General features: G+C 40.6%; 1 protein-coding gene across 1 annotated transcript in view; it reads left to right on the forward strand.

The window, feature by feature from the left end:
* The first annotated feature begins 7508 nt into the window (after window positions 1–7508).
* LOC120880832 (ribosomal biogenesis factor-like) overlaps window positions 7509–15331 on the forward strand; it is a 16430-nt gene continuing 8607 nt past the window's right edge. Inside the window, exon 1 of the mRNA XM_040264236.1 lies at window positions 7509–7629. Within this exon, the coding sequence (XP_040120170.1) occupies window positions 7509–7629 (121 nt within the window). The remainder of the gene's footprint in view (window positions 7630–15331) is intronic.

The raw sequence follows: 15331 nt of genomic DNA on the forward strand, positions 1-15331 counted from the left end.
GTAATTTCTTCACATGAATATCTTAATCAGCATTCAGCTGAAGATTCCAGAAGGAATCTCTTCAGGTTCAAGGAAATGAAGCTTCCTGAGATACCCAGCTTCATCTCCCTGACTCAGGCAGGCCAGTGAGCCCTGCCTGGCTTCCTTCTCCCTGAACCATAGCCTGAAAGCTCCAGGTAAGTTGGGACAATCACAGGGCTCATCTTCCTCATTTCCTATTTGGCATCCATCACTGTCCTTTGTTACCTGTGTATAAGATCTTGAAAACATCATTTCATATATTTTATCTGGTTTTACAGTTGGTTCAGATGAGAAGGTAAATCTACTTCTTGCAATTCCACCTTGTCTGGAAGCAAAATTCCAGCCCCATGTGCAATACTTTAATTTTTAAAAAATATTTATTTGGGTGCATCTGGTCTTAGTTGCAGCATGCAGGATCTTTGCTGTGGCACGCAAGATCATTCGTTGTGGCCTGTGGGCTCAGTAGTTGCATGCAAGGGTTTAGTGGCCCCGGTACATGAGAGATCTTAGTTCTCTGGCCAAGAATCAAATCCATGTCCTCTGAATTGGAACAGGGGACTCAACCACTGGACCACCTTGGAAGGCCCTGATACTGTGCAATTTTAAATCTTCTTGCCTTTGCTCATTGTGTTCTCTCTTCTAGGTCATCCACTTGGCGAGCTCCTTGTCATGTTCCAAGGACAGGTCAAATGTTATCTTCTCTAGGCATTCTAATCCCAAACTCTAAGAAAAAGTAACCATCCCCTCCTTTGTTCTCCCATTGTATCATATTTCTACTATAAGATGCATTAAACTATAACCAAATTGCTTGATCAGGTGTCTGACTTTTCTGTTGGGATGTGAAAGGAAACAGCTTTTATTCAATGGACATTGCATGTATTCCAACAAAACAGATCGATGCTAGAATTGGGACTACCAAGATGAAAAGATATATTCCTTACTATTAAGGAATTCATAGTTTAGGGAGAGGACATCCTATTAGGTCAATAAACAATCACAATGCCATAAGAGAACTGTGAGTGTAAGAAGCTATGTGCGTAGGAAGAAACATCACAAAACAGAGGAGTCTGTCAAAGCATCACAAAAAGTGTTATCTCTCCATCTGAAGGCTGGAGTAATCTGTAAGTAAAAAGCTGTTCAAAAACATTCTACACTGAGTAAGCAATGGGTCAAAATACAAGGAGATGTAGAGAACATGGTATGTTTGGATAAAGAGAAATACCTTTAGCATGACTGTTTTCTCTCTATTTGCATTTGGAAATGTTCAAAAAGAGTAAATCAAAGCCACATTCAGTTCAGTCACTCAGTCATGTTCAACTCTTTGCAACCCCATGGACTGCAGCACGCCAGGTTTCCTTGTGCATCAACAACTCCCAGAGCTTGCTCAAACTCATGTCCATCAAGTCGGTGATGCCATCCAATCATCATATCCTCTGTCGTCCCCTTCTCCTCCTGCCTCCAATCTTTCCCAGCATCAGGGTCTTTTCCAGTGAGTTGAGTGCCTATTGTATGCCATGGGCTTCCCCAGGGGCTCAGCAGTAAAGAATCTGCCTGCAATGCAAGAGACATGGGTTTGATCCTTGGGTCAGGAAGATCCCCTGGAGAAGGCAATGACAACTCATTCCAGTTTTCTTGCCTGGAAATTCCACAGACAAAAGGAATCTGGCAGGCTACAGGCCATGGTGTCACAACAGAGTCAGACATGACTGAGCACATGGTGTTTCTATGTATTGTATGCCATGCTGCTCTCGATTCTTGCACTCTAAATGATGAGCAAGCAGAGGTCCATTCCTGTTTCAGTGTAACTAATGGCTCACATCAAGTGCTGTGCTGCCAAATACAGAATGTATGTGTAGGATAAAATAGCATCCAGTTATCTCACCAAGGCCCCTCAAGTAGGTCCATGAAGCAGAAATTCCAGGTTGAACTTTTTTCAGCACCCTATTAGTCCACGTCTCATCACTGGTAGCCTCAGCATCTACCCTGGGGTGAGAGAATACAAACTCATGCTGATATTGGCTGCATCAGCACCCAGGAATGAAGGGCAAAAGGAAGGAAGAAAAGAGGAAGGAAGGCAAGTCTGCTGCCCTTGAAGGCAATTAAAACATTTTTTCAACCTCCTGTTGAAATACAAATAACTCAAATAGTTTTTGTGTTATCCATGCCACTCTTTTTATTGGTTCATTATATTTAATACTGGCCTAGAGTAATGTTGAACAGATTGTGTTTCACATCCCTGAAACTTCTATCTTTGGAGACCTGTATTCATGGAAAGTGGGTTTCTCATGGGAAGTTATTTGCAATTTTGATAAGCAACATGGTTTAGTCCATCTAAAACAAACAAATCTAGAAGAATAAGTTGTTGAGGGGGGTGATTAGGGTCTGGGAATCTGTGAGGCTCTGTTACCAAAGAATCGCTGTTTTCTGAGCATTGCACATGTGTTTCAAAGAGATCTCAAGAATTTGTAGATCATTTTTGAAAGGAAAGGAGTTTGATACTAACGTTCTGCCCTGATCTCACCGTGTTTTTTTTTTTTTTTTTGGTGTAATGTGTTCTTCCTCAAAAGGGCAGAATCCAGGCCTGATGCAGTGTGAGAGAAGGGGTTAGTCTGTTTTATAAACTGTTAGAGAGATTTAAAAAATAGGCAATCTAATTGACTCATACATGGCTCACAGCCATTTAAATGCTTGCAAAATTGTTTCTTGCGCATTCATAGTGACCACAGAGAAGCAGAAGTAAAATGGAAGCAAGTGAGATGGGGACTCTTAGGAAATCTTTAGCAGGACTTTGAAACTTTTATTAAACCTTTGGTCACACCTTGTATAGAATTCTCCTTTGGAAAACTAAATGCATTTTGATGAGCATACCTCAAGCCAACAGTCACATACTTTGCAAAATAGTACCTCTTTGGTGTTAAATTTCATCTTCTATAAATACATTGTCTTTTAGAACAAACTTCTAGAGAAATAAATTCTTTTCCTAAGAAAAACCGTGGCTAGCTACATCATTACTAGGAGATTTGTAACCTCCTTTAAACATGTTACTAAAATAGAAGCTGAGGTGACTGAGTTTGCTATTTACATTTAATTAAAGGCATTGCTTAAGTTAAAACATATTTGGGTGTTTATTTAAACCATTAACATACACATATGCAACTTTCTCTTGGTTCACATTTAACAAAGATTTTCTTTCCCTAACTTCTTCAAGACTCTGCCTTTCAGGATTGGCTTTCGGTTCAGTTCAGTCGCTCAGCTGTGTCCTACTCTTTGCGACCCCATGAACTGCAGCACACCAGGCCTCCCTGTCCATCACCAACTCCTGGAGTCCACCCAAACTCATGTCCTTCGAGTCTATGATGCCATCCAACCATCTCATCTTCTGTCATCCCCTTCTCCTCCTGCCCTCAATCTTTCCCAGCATCAGGGTCTTTTCCAATAAGTTAGCTCTTCACATCAGGTGGACAAAGTATTGGAGTTTCAGCCTCAACATCAGTCCTTCCAATGAACACCCAGGACTGATCTCCTTTAGGATGGACTGGTTGGATTTCCTTGCAGTCCAAGGGACTCTCAAGAGTCTTCTCAAACACCACAGTTCAAAAGCATCAATTCTTCAGCACTCAGCTTTCTTTATAGTCCAACTCTCACATCCATACATGACCACTCGAAAAACCATAGCCTTGAGTAGATGGACCATTGTTGGCAAAGTAATGTCTCTGCTTTTTCATATGCTATCTAGGTTGGTCATAACTTTCCTTCCAAGGAGTAAGCGTCTTTTAATTTCATTGCTGCAATGATTGGCTTTACCTGTGATTATTTCCAGGTTCTCCTAATGCTCTGCCGAAACTTGCCTTATATCTTCACTCAGTATCATTTGTTTCTTTTTCTTGACATCACACTCCAAAAAATAGTCTCATCTCTATGTGCTTTACTTTTACTAATCAATTACATGTAATCAGCTGAAATATAATACCATCTATTTGTAGTTTCAATCTCTAAATTGGTTGGTCAGTCGCTAGCTTGGATGTAAGGAATTCATTTCAAATGTGTAAGAATTCATTTGAAAAGCCTAAGTTGTCATAATGATCCCAGCATAGTTACTCAGCATGTTCTTTGTTATGAACAATGATCTCCACAGTTACCAAAGACATTTTTCAGGCATCCATTTGAATTTTTAAACTAACTTTATAATTTTTTTCATTACTCTGTTACTTTTTTTAAAACTAGAACTTTATGACATCATTTTGAGTCAAAATGAAAGATTGAATTTCTTTTAGAAACTAACAGCTAAGATTCATTTTTTTAAACTTTTTTTCTTGCTGTACTGCATGGCTTGTGGACCTGGGCCCTTGGTAGTGAAAGCACAGAGTTCCAATCACTGGACCGCCAGGGAATTCCCTAAGATTCATTATTAAAGATATCTTTTCTTTTTGGCTTCTTGTTGATTTAGTTGTGAAAGATTTTTAAACATTTTGTGTATGTGTGTATATAACCTACTAGACTATGACACCCACTAATAAAAGAGTTAAACCACTCTAAAGGAATATGTTTTAAGTATTTAATTCCTTATTATGTACTCTTTGAAATTATACCTAAAGTGTGTGTGTGTGTATATATATATATGTTATATATATATATATATAATTATTATTATTATTTTTTTTGCCCTGGCCTGGCCTCAGCTTCAGAAAATTTGCCCTTTATCCTATCCCATGGCTAGTTCCAATCATTTGAAATTTCCTATGGGTCTCATGAAATATTTTGGACATTTTCCAGATCAAAAATCTTCTCAATCATTCTAACAGAATTTAACGATTACCATGAAAATATGTGGGAAAAGGGAAGCTCCCACATTTAAATTACTGCCACTGTCCTGTCTTCTTTCTCCTAGTGTTTGTGGCTTCAAACAGAGAGGCACAGGCCAAATGAAGCTTGGGGAAAATAACACACTTCTTAACCCAAAGAAAGCCTGAGGGGCAGAGCCATAGTCATGGCTAATTTAGCCACCACCACCATATTTTTGATCCTTCCTTTAGGAGCGCGAACAAATAAAGAAACGGATATCCAACATCTAGATAAAGAGTAAATGTGAATCAATTTAACTCCTACATTGCTGACCTCTTAGCTTCCAAACTACTGGCTTCTTGGCAGAATGATTCATTTTCTTCTCCACTTCCAAGTTTACACTTACTGGCCTAGCTCCACTCTGGAACAGAAAGGCTGCCACTTAAGTTTAGTGGGTGAGCTCTTTACCTCTGTTGACAGAACTCCACAGGGCAGGCCAGGCAAATGAATATGCTTGTTGCTAGGACACCAAGCTGTTGCCAAGGCAGCGGGCCCCTGCTGTTTGCTATTCTCCTATCCACTAGCACTACACCTGTTCCTTAAGAAATATGCCTGTTTTCCTCCATTATAAAGCAAACACTTAGTGGGAAATAACACAGTTGCACCGCTGTAATTTCTCTGTAGTTTTCCAGGAGGAATGAAATGCACCAAATACATTTTGATGTGTGGAAGAGGAATTCATGTCTCTCCATTAACACTGAAGTCTGCATATGTTAATACCTCCAAGGATGTGATGCAACAATCATATTCTGAGGCCACCCTGACATTTGCCCCCTATGTGCTCAGAGAGTGACTCTCGTTTCATGAATTTTTTGCAGACGGCACACAATGGCCTCCTGTGCAACTCACCACTCCCCCACTCCCCACCACCGCACCCCATCCACCTGCTAGCATCTTGCTGTCACCAAGATTGCCATCTTGCTGTCTATGACTGCTAACCAGGGCTGGGACCAGGGACTAAGCAACAAAATTTAAGGAGCCTCTTCACTTTCAGGGACATGCAGGTGCCCTGCTGCCAACATGTACCCCCAAATAGTAAATACCTGAATCAAGGGTACTGAGACTTAGGCCAAGAGCCAGTCTCCTGTTACTGATGAAATGTTGAATTCCAAGGGTTCTTAATCTCTTAGCACAGTTTTGTTTTTTTAAACAACAAAAACATTTTGTACTGGGGTATAGCCAATTAACAGTGTTGTGGCAGTTTCAGGTGAACAGGGAAGGGACTCAGCCGTATATATACACGTATTCATTCTCCCCCAAACCCCCTCCCATCCAGGCTGCCACATAACATCGAGCAGAGTTCCATGTGCTATACAATAGGTCTTTGTTGGTCATCCATTTTAAATATAGCAGTGTATACATGACCTTCCCAAGGTCCCTAACTATCCCTTCCCCCCAGCAACCATAAGTTTGCTTATGTTTGTGAGTTTCTTTCTGTTTTGTAAGTTCATTTGTATCATTTCTTTTTAGATTCCACATATAAGGGATGTCATATGGTATTTCTCCTTCTCTGTCTGACTTACTTCACTCGGTATGACATTCTCTAGGTCCATCCATGTGACTGCAAGTGGCATTATTTCATTATTTTTAATGGCCGAGTAGTATTCCATTGTATATATGTACCACATCTTTATCCATTCCTCTGTCGATGGATATTTAGGTTGCTTCCATGTCTTGGCTATTGTAAACAGTGCAGTTTTTACTCCCTCCTTTGTTGTCTCCCCAGTACGCTAAGACTGGGGATAAGTCTATAGGAACCATATTAGAGAACAACTGAATTGACAGACACCACCTTTCTGAGAACCACCTCTCTCCCACAACACTGACTATCCAAGCAGGATCCCTGGTCCTCCCTATAAACAGACTTCTATGGCCCAGAGCTGCTTCTTGAAACACGCTTGCATATTCACCTTGGACTCTAGGTAAATAAGGTTCCAGTTCAAGATGAAACATAGCACCTTCCATTTTTTTGAAAACAGTTTCACTTGATGTAGTATCTATCTAAAGTGGCCTTAAAAGCTGTTGAGAATTAGGATTTGTATTAGATAACTGAGAGTTTGACCCAATTAAGAAGTTTATATAACCAAACAGGATGGGCTCCAAAGACATGATGACTCTCTGTAGCGCCAAAATTTTTAGGAGAGAAGTGATTCTTCTTTCAAAGGGTCTCTACAGCCCCTGATAACAGAACTCGAAGAGTTGGCCCTCTTCTTTGTCAGTCAGTCATCTTGCCAGTGTTTTATTTCTGGAGGCTCTTTTATCTTTTCTTACATCTGCTTCTATCAGGGGCAAGACTTGCCTGAAGGCATCTGGACTCCTTTCCCAATACAAATAAGAGGACCTGCACAGGTCAAGGAGGTTACAGAAAAGGGAGCCGACATTCCTTACGATAAGGGTTTATGATCTGAGTGGTTAATGCTGCTCCATCTGATTTTGATTTGACCCCAAATTGTTACTTCTCATGTCAGCTACTTACTTGAACATGACCACCCAAACCCAAGACGGTCTCATTTAGGTCCTCACTATCTCTTGCCTCTACGCTACTGCCTCCAATGTGTCTCATGCTGATGTAACAACATTATGATCAGATAACCTCCCCTTCTCAAAAGCATGAACTGAGTCCCTGGTGCAGAGGTCAACAAGCCATGGCCCGTGGGTTACATCCAGCTGCCTGTTTTTGTCTGGTTTGTGAACTAAGAATGGTTTTTACACGTGGATTCATGCACTCGGGCTTCCCAGGTGGCATTAGCGATAAATGCGGGAGACGTAAGAGACTTGAGTTAGATCTCTGGGTCGGCAAGATCCCCTGGATAAGCGTGTGGCAACTCACTTCAGTATTCTTGCCTGGAGAATCCTCATGAACAGAGGAGCCTGCCGGGCTACAGTCCATAATGTTCCAAAAAGTCGGACACAACTGAGCAAGCATGCATTCATGCCTTTGTCCATAGGCCATGCTCACTTTGAACCTCAGTGCAGTAAAATGTGATCCCCCCACAAAGAATTTCATATGGCAGGCCTATATGCAAAAAAGAATGATTTTTATTATAGTTTGAACTTCATTATGCAAATTTGATTTCTTATTGTATAGGTTGGTGCCTTATATCTATGATTTTTGCCCTTGACCTCTGAAACATTTGCTATCTGGATCTTTATAGACAAAATTTGCTGACCTAGGCCTTAAGCACATTCAGAGTCACTCAAATCTGTAGCCTGGGCACAAGAACCAGCAAGACCGTCCCTTAGTCTCTTTATAGTCTCACCCTGGATCCCAACACTTACTTTCATTGACCTACTTATTGTTGTCTATTTTCCTGCCTGTTCTCCTCGTGCTGTTCTCTTCTCCTGGAATGTCCATCACCTTCCATCCCTTGATATTAAAGTCTTCCCCTTTCTATGAGGTCTTTCAAGATTTCCATTGTCTGACTATATATTCTCCTTGTCTATTCTCCTCTTGCACAATATATGTAAGTATAATCAGCCTTCAGCTGTTTAGGGTAATAGGATTAGATGTGTGTTGGGGGCAAGAAGTATAGGCTGTAATAGTCAAAATACAGTTTGAAGTGGAGTTAGTGTAAATATATTTGGCTATGATTACATCTTATGTACAGAGAGTACATTTATTACTTGCCTCTCCAGCAATCATTCACCCAACTTCTAACCACAGTCTGATCTCCAGCCTTGGGTCACATGATCTGAGAACAGCTCTACCCTCTTAGATTCTTAAGGAAAATATATGACCTTGGCTTAAACCAGTCAGGGCATCATCACGTTTCCTTTGCCAACGTGGTCAGTGTGGACATGTGACCTCGGCTGATCCAGAGTGGATCTTGGGACCTTTCCTTGGCATTTGTGGAATATGAAGTGGAAATAGGCAGCCCCAGGCAACCATCTTGTAACTAGGATGGAAGAATCTTCTGAGAATGAAGTCAGGATAAAGGAAACAGAGTTCAAGTTGGAGAGAGAAAATTGGAAAGCTAATAACATTTTTTGGAGTCCTATATCCAGCCACTCCTGTATTCTTACCTGGAGAATCCCATGGACAGAGGAGCCTGGTGGGGTACACTCCATAGGGCTGCAAAGAGTCGGACACGACTGAAGCGACTTAGCATGACACACATCCAGCCACATCCGAAACTAGACCTCAAGTTTAGCTAGCCAGGCAAGACTCTGTTTGCTTAACTAGTTTGGGTGGGGATTTCTGTCACTAAGAACTATAATATCCTGAGAAAAGAATACATTTATCAGTCTGTAAATATTATTCAAAAATATGGCAAGAGGAACTTCCCTGGTGGTCTAGTGGCTAAGACTCCACCCTCCCAATGCAGGGGTTGGGTTTGATCCCTGGTCAGGGAACTATTAATAGATCCCATGTGTCACAACTAAAAATCCTGAATTGCTACAACTAAGACCCAGCACAGCCAAATAAATAAATAAGTATTTTTAAAATTATTGCAAGGATCCAAACACAGTTGTCTGGATGAGAGCATACTATTAAGTACATCATGCAGGGTACTGGGTGTGATGCTCATTGCCTCCACTCTTCTATTACTAACATTCTCTTCTCCACTAAGCAAATCTGCAGTCTCATCCAAGAGGTTACAAAAGAAATTCATTTTTAAAAAATCTAAAAACTAAGTCATCGTCTGACCCCCATTCCTCATGAAATTCAGGATGACATTTATCTACATGTGGCCTGGGAAGGGATAGATTGCAGCTAAGTTGACATAACATGGCAAGCATTGTAGTTCATAACAATATAAAGAGATTTTCACAGATTCATCCTTATTTTTATGGTTTTTAAGTATAAACACACACATCTATTGAGTATGTATATATGTCTCTGTATATTTACTATGTTTGATCTCAAAATTGGATTAATCCACTGCTGACTTACTGAGAATTAATTCTATTATATTAAACTGGCCACAGGTAGAAGGCATATGGGAATGATTTTTAAAACACTTAAAACCAGAACTTGTGGACTTTCCTGGTGGTCCAATGGTTAAGAATCCACTTGCTAACACAGGGGACTTGGGTTCTATCCTGGTCTGGGAAGATACCACATATCATGGGTCAAATAAGCCCGTGCAAGAGAAGTCACCGCAACAAGAAGCCCACTCACAGCAATGAAGATCCAGTGCAACCAAAAATAAATAATTAATTAAAACCAGACAAAACCCCTAAAACTTGTTCTTCTACTCATGATAGAATAATAGAGACTAGATTAACCCTCCCACTTTAAAGAGCTAGGAAATTGTTCAAAATATATAAAACCATGTGTCTCCAGACACTGGACAACAGGCAGCACAGGACAGCAGTCCCTGGGACAAGAGAACAAACGAATTGAAAGCCCAGTGATTAACCCCACCCTAACAACAGGCCATAATGCAGGGAGGAGGAAGACACATCAAGCCCAGTAGTGTCTTTGGGTTGAAGAGCCAGAACTGAGAACTGGAAGACAGAGCAACTGAAACTAATAGGGCAAAGCTTCAGAGGAGAGAGTTATACAGAGAGGCCACTGCTGTCAGAGATTTGGATAGGCCCTCTTGAATTTAAGGCCAAAGATAAGAGAACTAACGAGACTGAGGAAAGAGCCACAGGCAAGGGGTAGGAGGAAAAATCCCTGGAGGATTAGCCACCCATGGCTAAGGGCGGTTCACGTTCCCACTAGTGCCGGGTCAGGTCTCCAGAGGGTCACTGTCTTCAGTACTGAGGTCAGCTTTAGCCCTAGACTGAAGGCTGTTCTGATAAAGCAGACCAATGAGCATCTGTGGCAGGGGGTGGGAGAGCAAGATTTATTGCAAATGGGCACCCAATGACATTTTTTGGAATGATGCTAATTTTCGAAAACTGGATTGTGGTGATGACTGCACAACTGTGTAAATTTACTAAGTATCATTGAAATGTGCGTGTTGAGTGGGTGTGTTTTATCCCATATACATCCTATCTCAATAAAGGTATTAACAAACAACCAAAAGACAACCAAACAACCAAAAGACCACACACATACTCTATAGACATCCTTATATCCCTGAGGTCATCTTCAAATATCTTATAATTTCAGTATTGCTATGATTTTGGAAGACCAATAGAAATAGAAAGATCTATTTTTGCTTTATTGACTATGCCAAAGCCTTTGACTGTGTGGACCACAATAAACTGTGGAAAATTCTGAAAGAGATGGGAATACCAGACCACCTGACCTCCCTAGTGAGAAATCTGTATGCAGGTCAGGAAGCAACAGTTAGAACTGGACATGGAACAACAGCCTGGCTCCAAATAGGAAAAGGAGTACGTCAAGGCTGTATATTGTCACCCTGCTTATTTAACTTATATACAGAGTACATCATGAGAAACGCTGGACTGGATGAAGCACAAGCTGGAATCAAGATTGCTGGGAGAAATATCAATAACCTCAGATATGCAGATGACACCATCCTTATGGCAGAAAGTGAAGAAGAACTAAAGAGGTTCTTGATGAAAATGAAAGAGAAGAGTGAAAAAATTGGCTTAAAACTCAACATTCAGAAAACTAAGATCATGGCATACAGTCCCATCACTTCATGGCAAATAGATGGGGAAACAGTGGAAACAGTGGCTGACTTTATTTTGGGGGGCTCCAAAATCACTGCAGATGGTGACTGTAGCCATGAAATTAAAAGACGCTTACTCCTTGGAAGAAAAGCTATAACCAACCTAGATAGCATATTAAAAAGCAGAGGCATCACTTTGTCAACAAAATGTCTGTCTAGTCAAAGCTATGGCTTTTTCCAGTAGTCATGTATGGATGTGAGAGTTGGACCACAAAGAAAGCTGAACACCGAAGAATTGATGCTTTTGAACTGTGGTGTTGGAGAAGACTCTTGGGTCTTGGAGTCAAGAGACCTGGACTGCAAGGAGATCCAACCAGTCCATCCTAAAGGAGATCAGTCCTGAGTGTTCACTGGAAGGACTGATATTGAAGCTGAAACTCCAATACTTTGGCTACCTGATGCGAAGAGCTGACTCATTTGAAAAGACCCTGGTGCTGGGAAAGACTGAAGGCAGGAGGAGAAGGAGACAACAGAGGATGAGATAGTTGGATTGCTTCACCGACTCAATGGACATGAATTTGGGTGGACTCCAGGAGTTGGTGATGGACAGGGAGGCCTGGTGTGCTGTGGTCCATGGGGTTGCAGAGTTGGACACGACTGAGCAACTGAACTGACTGATGATTTTGGTATGTAAGTTCATCAAAGGCAAGGACTACATTTTATACACTTTTGTCATTTCACTAGTGGTCAGCAGGGTTCCCAAACATAAAAATGTAAAAAAAAACTGGTTGAGAGCTTTATGGAATATTTCTTGCTTTCTAGATCTCTAAATTTGGCTTTTCCTTGGTAGCCCAACTTTACTGTATTTCATATTCTACCATCACAAATACTAGAAATATAAAACCTATTTTTATTATTTGCCCTTGAATACATTTTTTTACAGTGTTCTATTATTAGAGGCCATGGGGCAGCAAGGTCTGAAGAAGCAGACAAATTAAGAGAAAATGACTGATTGGTGTTTTTCATTGCATCAGAAGTTATTTAGCTGTGCAAAGGGGGAGGAGAAAAGAGGATAATGGTTTTCTAAAACTTACTGTCATATTCTCTCAGACTTCCTTCCCTTTTTCCATAAGATATTTTCACTCTAAAAGAAACAATGTAAGGGGACCTATTTAACCATCTGATTTATGGCATGAAAAAGAAAAAAATTATTTCCAGAAACCAGAAAGTCTACAGAAGGACACACCTTGTCCCAATCAGATATCAAAACAAACATAAAGAAATTCACAAAAACCACCTCAAATATATAGTATTGCTCTGAACTGAAATTCTTAGGGAAAAAATAAAACCAAGAAAATATGACTGTTCTATGTAAACTAAATATAAAAATAAGGCATGATTGAAAGCAAATTCCTTTGAAATGGGTGGAAATAGTGCAACCACCAAAACAAACAAAGCTGGTCCTAAAGTAGTAAACAGATGAATCTCGTATGCTGACATCATTTAAAATGTATGTAGAATACCAATCAGCAATCTTGATTATCATAGTCATAAATTCTTTGACAGTCATCTTTCTCTTCTGTTTTAACTTAGAACAACTGCTGATACATCACTTTTTCTCTCCCTCTTCCTTGCTTCATCCAAGGATAAACAAACTGGCCTTATTAAAATAATTATCAGAACTTTGAGAATGTTGTCACTTAATAAAGTTGGAGAGAACAATTGAAAGAAGGTTCATAAAAGAAAATTTGAAGACCTATTTCATGGAAATTGACCCAAAAGGATTAATCCTTAGTAATGTTACCTATGGCTTCCTCAGAGGCTCAGTCAGTAAAGAATCTGCCTGCAATATAGAAGGCTGCCTGTAATGCAGGAGCCCTGGGTCAGGAAGCTCCCTGGAGGAGGAAGTGACAGCCTACTCCAGTATTCTTGCCTGGGAACTCCCATGGAAACAGGAGCCTGGCAGGCTACAGTCCATGGGATCGCAGAGTCAAACATGACTCAGCGGCTAAACCAGACCACCATCACCACCACCAGTGCTACCTATTGGACACACATGTACCAGGAATCTTGCTCCTAACATCTCTGTATTGGTGTCCTCAGATTCCAGATTCAGCATATTTATTGCCAATCCCTTACCGTCCTGCGGAATAGATATGGCTGACATCAGATTCTTTGCCTTATTCTACCCTGTGCATTTCTGGGTCTATTTCTCCCCTGTGTTTTTTAAAGGGAAGCATCCATGGTAAAGGACTTCAGTTTTGGCAGAATCCAGACTGAAATTAAAGAGAAAGAAATGAGATAACTGGGACTATTCTAGTCTATTTTAATACGGTTAGTTTGAATTGTATTTTCCTTATTAGGATTTAATCAACTTTCCTATTTATTTACAAGGACTTTACACTATGGACTAGGACTTAAAATTATGAGATTACAAATATATTAAATTCACTTTCACATAAGCTTGCCTTTATGCCATCTTTTTTGTCATCTCTCTCACTCCATAAATTATTAAGTAAATGAAGTTTTGCTACAAATTTTGCATACTATAGATATCAAAGCTATCTAGATATTATACTATAGATTTTTTGAGAAAAAAATCTAAAGGTATCATTTTTTAAAAAATAAAAGCTAGAACCCGTCTAAAATAAAATTATTCTTTATTGATTGCAATGTATGTAGCAACATCACCTCTTTGTTCAAATATAAGTTGTATATTTTGATGTCTCATGTCAATGATCCAATAACCTACAACCATGGACTTCTTTGGCACATGCATGATCAGACTATATCCACATCAAACTCGACAGCCAGGAATCATTTTATATACAGATAGGAGACCCTCCTTCATGGTGTGTCTGAGTGGTTCCAGGGAATGTAGCCCTTTTGAGTACCTTCCCCATGTGTTGGTGGATGCCCACAATCCCACTATATTAAACGTAAGCAGTGGTGGTAGCAGTGACCACATATGAAACAATTACTGAGTGCTAGACTCTGATGCATGCTTTTTATATGTTATATAATTTTTGTGAGACAGGAATGATTTATCCCCAATTTACAAATAAGGAGTTAAGCTCAGTGATGTTAAGTCATTTGCTCTCACTTACTGTGGGAGATAGAGCTGGTATTTCAATAGGCGTGGGGCACTCCAATCTCTTTCCACTGGTCCGTATAGCCTTTTGAAGGTTTGAACATCTTCCTGCAATCCACATATACAAACAGGTAGCCCACAGATAAATGCAACTATCAGGTGTGTTAAGCTTAGCCCTCAAACAGTAGAAGTCTGAAATTTTTTAAACTGGGGGTTTCCACAAAACTTTGAACTGTAAATGAAATGTCAGATTTGGGAAGGCTGGAGCCCACAAACCCATTTGGCAAAAGAGTGTGGGAGCTGGAGGCCATCTTTGCCAGAGGCCAGTGATCTGCTCCGTCTGGGTCACCCCTTCCTGCTTTCCTTAACTGCTACATGCTTTGCTTCTTTACATCACCTGCCCAGCCCCTGGGACGTGTGATTCAACTACACTGCTTTTGCTTTAGGCTTTGATCTCTGTAATTACCTCTGGGAAGAAACAGATGAAGCCATGTTAGCCATTTGTATTTCGCTGGGAAAATATCTGATATGTTCCTGAGAACAAAAAGGAAGAGACTATTGGAATGAATAAGTAGGAGGAAGGGGGAGATTCTTGATGTCAAGTAGACACGGTCTCCTTCACAAATCTGCCTGGAGCTGTTTTTGTGTGTGTGTGTGTGTGTGTGAGGACCAGCATCCTCTCGTGGAGGACAGCTGAAACCTCTTGCCGGTGAGCAGCCACACTGCTTCTGCTGCCGCCACGTCTCCGACTCCTCACTCTTCTACTATTTGCGTTAGCGCGTGCCTGCTAAGTCGCTTGCTGCTGCTGCTGCTGCTGCTGCTGCTGCTGCTGCTGCTGCTGCTG

This window comes from Oryx dammah, unplaced genomic scaffold, assembly GCF_014754425.2.
Source record: "Oryx dammah isolate SB20612 unplaced genomic scaffold, SCBI_Odam_1.1 HiC_scaffold_22, whole genome shotgun sequence".
NCBI lineage: Eukaryota > Metazoa > Chordata > Mammalia > Artiodactyla > Bovidae > Oryx > Oryx dammah.